At 36.2% G+C, this 6000-nt stretch overlaps 1 protein-coding gene across 2 annotated transcripts; it reads left to right on the top strand.

The window, feature by feature from the left end:
* On the top strand, positions 1–5326 carry LOC114187756. Of its 2 annotated transcripts, none has more exons than XM_028076111.1 (3): positions 1–164; positions 604–712; positions 1887–5326. In XM_028076111.1, the coding sequence occupies exon 3, from the start codon at positions 2068–2070 to the stop codon at positions 4960–4962; it is 2895 nt and encodes a 964-aa protein (XP_027931912.1). In that variant the 5' UTR covers positions 1–164; positions 604–712; positions 1887–2067; the 3' UTR covers positions 4963–5326. The 2 variants fall into 2 exon arrangements, with proteins under 2 accessions (XP_027931912.1, XP_027931911.1); XM_028076110.1 differs by having other exon boundaries at positions 604–782.
* Positions 5327–6000: the final 674 nt, after the last annotated feature.

Genomic DNA, 6000 nt, shown 5'->3' with positions numbered 1-6000 from the left:
CTGGAAACTAAAAATTGAAGGGGCAGTTGGAGAAGAATGCAATTCTAACAATAAACAATCATACTATTAGTTTGGGGTTCCACTAAGAGCAGGTTTGAAGTTTGTTCCTTTATTTTGGTGCGCCATCCTTGCTCTCTTCTCTCAACTCTCAATTACACTACCAGGTCTGTGCACCGCTTCATCTCTAAAACCTTGTCTTTTTTTTTTTTTTTTTTACTTTGAATTTCATGGTTTTTCAAATATAGGGTTTTAATCATTTTTTCTCCATATGCATATTCAAAATTGTTGAGTGCATTAAAAAGCAATGAGTGCCTTACTGTAAAGTTTGTTTATTTATTTATTTATTTATTTATTTATTTATTTAGTCTGGAAAAGGGTTTGTTCAAGCTTCTGTGTTTTGTTTTGAAATAAATGATTCCTTAATTCTGTGTACTTCGTTAACTTTGGAATAAATTAGGGTTTTTTGCTGTTATTCTCCTTTTGTGTTTGAATGCTGCTTCTGTTTGTTGCTGTGAGGGATTTTTCAAATAAAGAAGGGGCTATGGCACAGTAATCTTTTTCTAATATCCGGGTTTTATTTATTTTCTGATTTTTATGGTGCAGGTTCACAAATTATCAGCATTTATAGGGCTAATTTTGTATGTTGTATTTGAACAAGAAGAATTTTGTTCATTAGTGGAAGTTTAGCGAGGGAGAGTGCTATTCGGAGCAGGTATGCTTCAACCATACGCAACAAAGTGCAGTTATTTCAAGCTTGTGGTGGAATGCATATTTGTTGCTTGGTACTTCAAATACTCCTAATCGCATTTTACATATTTCAAAAAATCTCTGGCCAACGTAAATGCAAATATCATGATAATTTACAAAATGAGAACATTTATATAATATGTTAGAATGATTTTTTGTGTATAATGTATGATGACTTTTAAAATATTGATTCTCTCTTTAGATTTATATTGTTTTAAAGTTAATTTTATAGTGCATGCTAATTTTATTGTTTTTAGTTCTGTTATATTCCTTACTTATTATAATTTGTTATTTCTTCGAAAAATTTTCATATCATGGTACATTTGTAGACTCTTCGTAAATTTGTTGTATCTTCCTGTATCTGCCATATCCGTTCCTATTCGGATTTTGTGTTTTCTAGAGTCTTAGTTCCTATTCCGATTTTGTGTTTTCTAGAGCCTTAGTGAAGCTTGGACCTTGTTTACTTACTGCTTTCTTAAATTTATTTGATCCTTGAACGCATTTCTATTTTCCAAAAATTTTTCCCTTGAGTAGAGTACTGGAATTAAGAGTTGTTTCTGTTGTATGGTTTCTAAAACACTCATATTGGAAAGAATTTTCAAAAGTAGATTTTAGATGATAATTTGATTGTTGATTAGTGGGAATTTTCAGACTAGTGTTGATTAGTGTGAATTGTTTTAGAAAACCATCTCTGTTGGCTGTGAGAAATTGAGAATCAGACTTCAAGCTAAGTATTATGATTAGAAGAACCTACCCTGGGTTCATGGAAGTATTTCTACAGCTGTCTTTACATTTCATTTGGTTGTATGTTATTTATGCCTATGCTAACTTCTCCAAAAATAATGAAAAAGAAAGCTACACGGAACTAGGGGGAGGAGAATTTGAAGAAAGCACCTTATCTTCTGTTTGTTTTGTGTGACAAGTTCACACAAATAAAACTATGGTCATCTGAAAACGGTGTCTTGGATACCTTACCTATAGTATTTCCGCTACTGTTTTCCTAGTAAATTGAAAGATCTGGTGGTCCATCTACTGATGCAATAATTTTATGTTTAGAAATTAGTTTGTGATATCAACAACTCCATTTTTAAGATTTTTTACATGGGATCTTATAATTGCATGTTATACAATATTTGCAGGGTCAATCTGAATGTGTAGACTGTAATCTCTTCGGGGACTGGTGGGGTCTTGGAGGTTTGTTCACAATTTGCACTTGCATTTTGCTAGCCTGTTCTCCTAAGAGCTACAAATTAAATGTAGCTTGGTATCAGTGTGCTTGGTCATAGCACTCACTTTCAGGTTGTGAAATCTGAATTTTTGATGGAGTGCAATAAAGAAGAGGCCGTAAGGGCCAAGGAAATTGCTGAAGAGAGAATGCAAAACAAAGATTTCAATGGGGCTCGAAAATTTGTTCTTAAGGCACAGCAGCTATATCCTGATTTGGAGAATATTAATCAAATGCTTATTGTCTGTGATGTGCATTGCTTTGCTGAGCAGAAATTGTTAGGCAATGAGATGGACTGGTATAAAATTCTTCAAATTGATCTGACGGCTAATGATACAACAATTAAGAAGCAATACAGAAAGTTTGCCCTCCAACTTCATCCTGACAAAAACAAGTTTTCTGGTGCAGAAGCTGCTTTTAAGCTCATTGGGGAAGCTCAAAGAGTTCTTTTAGATAGAGAAAAACGATCTAGGCTTGACATGAATCTGCACAGGGCTCCAATGAACAGAGCTACCATGCCATCTCATCATCAGCAGAATGTTCAGATGAATTTTAATCCTGTGATGCAAACCACTGTTAGACCCATTTTTACAAACTTAAATCCTCATCAGCAACAACAGTCTAGGCAGACATCTCATCAGGGGCCCAATGGTGGCCGCCGTACTTTTTGGACCATGTGCTCATTTTGTTTTGTTAGATATGAGTATTTTCTGGAAGTTTTAAACAGATCTCTTCGCTGTCAACATTGCAATAGGCCCTTCATTGCAAATGATGTTCGTATGCAAAATACAGTACCAGCAACTAATTCAACTCAGCAAGCTTTTGGTGTGCAGAACCATAGTCAGAATCATGGTGCTTTCAATGTTGGTGTTGGATCTCGAGGTAATGTGCATACTCACAGATCAAATACTGAATCACACAAAAAAAAACGCCATACTGTGGATGACCCTATAAAGCCAAATGGAAAGAGAAGGAGAAAGCGGGCAGCTGAATCCAGTGAAAGTTCTGAATCTGTGGGCAGTACTGATTCTGAATCTGAAGAAGAGGTTCGCTTTGACAATGATGCTGTTCCTGGTTTTTCTACCCACAGAGAAGAGAATCCACGTAGATCTACGCGGCAAAAGCATCAGGTTTCCTACAAGGAAAATGTGAGTGATGATGAAGGGAGTGGATCTCCATCTGTTGCTGATGAAGAGGAGCATGAAGAGGCAGCTATAATTAATGAACAAAATGGTTTGGCTGCTGATAAGAAAGATCAGCAACAGGTTAAGGGGAAGCAGAACTTTTATTCTGAAGAGGGCGTTCAAAATATAAAAGAGGAGCTTAAGGAGGTGAGGGAAAAAGAGGCAGTGGGTAGCTCGAACACAGACAAAACTTCAGAGCATTCACCCTTGAAATCAGCAGATCAACCAGTTGAGTTTATTTATCCAGATGCAGAATTCAGTGACTTTGACAAAGACAAGAAAGAGGGGTCTTTTGCTGCTGGGCAGATTTGGGCTATTTACGATACTGTAGATGGTATGCCTCGATTCTATGCTTTAATCAGAAAAGTTCTCTCTCCTGGATTCAAGTTGCGAATAACATGGTTTGAACCAGATGCGGAAGAGAAAGATGAAATCCACTGGATAAATGAGCAATTGCCAGTTGCTTGTGGGAAACATAGACTTGGTAATACAGAAAGTACCGAAGATCCATTGATGTTCTCTCATCTTATTGTTTGTGAAAAGATTGGCCGCAGTAGGTATAACGTATATCCTAGAAAGGGAGAAACGTGGGCTCTTTTCAAAAATTGGGATATCAAATGGCATATGGATGCAGAGTCTCATAAGCAGTATGATTTTGAATTTGTCGAAATCTTATCAGATTACATTGAAGGTGTGGGAGTAGTTGTTGCGTACTTGGGTAAATTGAAAGGTTTTACATCTCTATTCTCTCAACTGGATGGAGGCAAGCGTACCATTCAAATTCCATCAACCGAGTTATTCAGATTCTCTCACAGGATTCCATCTTTTAAAATGACTGGTCAGGAAAGAGTTGGTGTTCCTGTAGGGTCTTGGGAACTTGATCCTGTATCCCTGCCAAGGAATATTGAGGAAATTGATGTTTCTGGAAATTTGGATGTAAATATCGGGCATTGGCCATCTAGTGGGAATGGCACAAGGTCTTCGGATATGTCGAAATTTTCCAGGGAGGTAGATGCATCTACTACAAAGCTTAATTTGGAAAGAAACAAATCTTCAAAGGAAAGCAAGGATCCCATTGAACATACTGGTAGTGATTCTTCATTCTCAGCCACAGATGCTTTTGAAATTCCAGATCCTGAGTTCTATAATTTTGATGCTGGGAGGTCCATAGAAAAGTTTCAGGTTGGTCAGATTTGGGCATTTTATGGGGATGAGGATGGACTACCAAAATACTATGGTCAGATTAAGAAGATTAGGATCAGACCAGAATTTGAGTTGCAAGTTACTTATCTTACTAACTGCTGGATACCAGAGAACTGTGTCAGATGGGAAGATAAAGACATGCTTATTTCCATTGGCAGATTTAAAATCAAAGGCGCCGGTCCCTACACTTATACTAACACCCGTTCTATTTCACATCAGGTGCAGACTATTGCTGACAGTAAGAAGGAATATGAAATTTTTCCAAGGAAAGGCGAAATTTGGGCACTGTACAAGAATTGGACGACTAAAATAAAACGTTCTGATCTGGAAAATTTGAAGTATGACATAGTGGAAGTTGTTGGAGAAAATGATTTGTGGATGGATGTTGTACCTTTGGAGTTGGTAAGTGGTTATAAGTCAGTTTTTAAGGGCAACTCAAATGCACGATCAGCTAGGACCATGAAAATATTTTGGAAAGAGTTGCTCAGGTTCTCCCACCAAATCCCTGCCTTTAAACTATCAGAAGAACATGGTGGCAATCTGAGAGGCTTCTGGGAGCTTGATCCTGGAGCACTACCCCCTCATTATTTTAATAGCAAATGATACAATCCTAGGGCTCCTGAACTGAAAATGAATGTGTTTAATGTGTTAACGTATAACCCTTTTGCCGGGAAACAAAATTTGTCGTCCTAATGGCAATTTTGGACTCAGTTCTTTCGGTAGTTCTTCAAATTTAAATTAGATAAGAACAATACACTTTCTGTGTCTATGCAGTAGTAGCTGCTGCATGATCACAGTTGATATGAGATAAGCCCTTAGATATTGTTCCAGCTGTTTTGAGGTAAGGAGGTTACTGGTTCTCATTTGCATTCTTTGCTTTGTTTATCACCGGTTCGAATTTGAGTTGCGATTGACATTGTTGTGCTTTGAAATTAATATTTACTAGAGAAACTGAACTTAACGACCAGTCCCATGTGAGTGCATTGGCTTCAACATGCAATGACTTAATGTTTATGCAATGTATTTTGTGGTAATGGGTTTCGTTATATAAGTGGTCAAGAGCAATGAAATATGCATTATTCTGGCTTCCCAAGCTCAGAGGAGGAATAGCATGTTAGTTTTCAGTTTTTAGGCACAAAAATTGCTATCACATTTTATAATGAAAATTACACAGTTTTTCCTATCCGTCTCGTTAGCTCATATGCATTGTGGTCACAGTAGAATTTAATAGTATGTTTCTAATTATAACCTGAGGGTTTAAATAGAGAGCACGTTTAATGACTATCCTTTATATTAAAAATCTATCAATTTTTGTAATAATTTCAAGTTTGGTTTTTTCATGTTCATAAGGGCTAAATGTAATATCAATTTTGATTTTGATTCCAAATAATGACGATTTATAATAGCATAATAAGGATGACTATTACAATCTAATATTATCATTTCTTTTACACAATTCTCCCCAGTACACTTTTACAACAAAATTATATATCCTCTATATAATTTAGTTTATCAAAATTATTAACATATAAATTATATTCTTGACATTATTCCTAATCGTTGACGTCTTAAACTTCAGACTTCTTACCCTTGCAAAAACACAAGCTACGGTTTTCAAACTGAAAAAGTTATATGGAAATG

Source organism: Vigna unguiculata, chromosome 6, assembly GCF_004118075.2.
Source record: "Vigna unguiculata cultivar IT97K-499-35 chromosome 6, ASM411807v1, whole genome shotgun sequence".
NCBI classification, from domain to species: Eukaryota; Viridiplantae; Streptophyta; class Magnoliopsida; order Fabales; family Fabaceae; genus Vigna; species Vigna unguiculata.
This window is presented reverse-complemented; position numbering and strand designations above follow the sequence as displayed.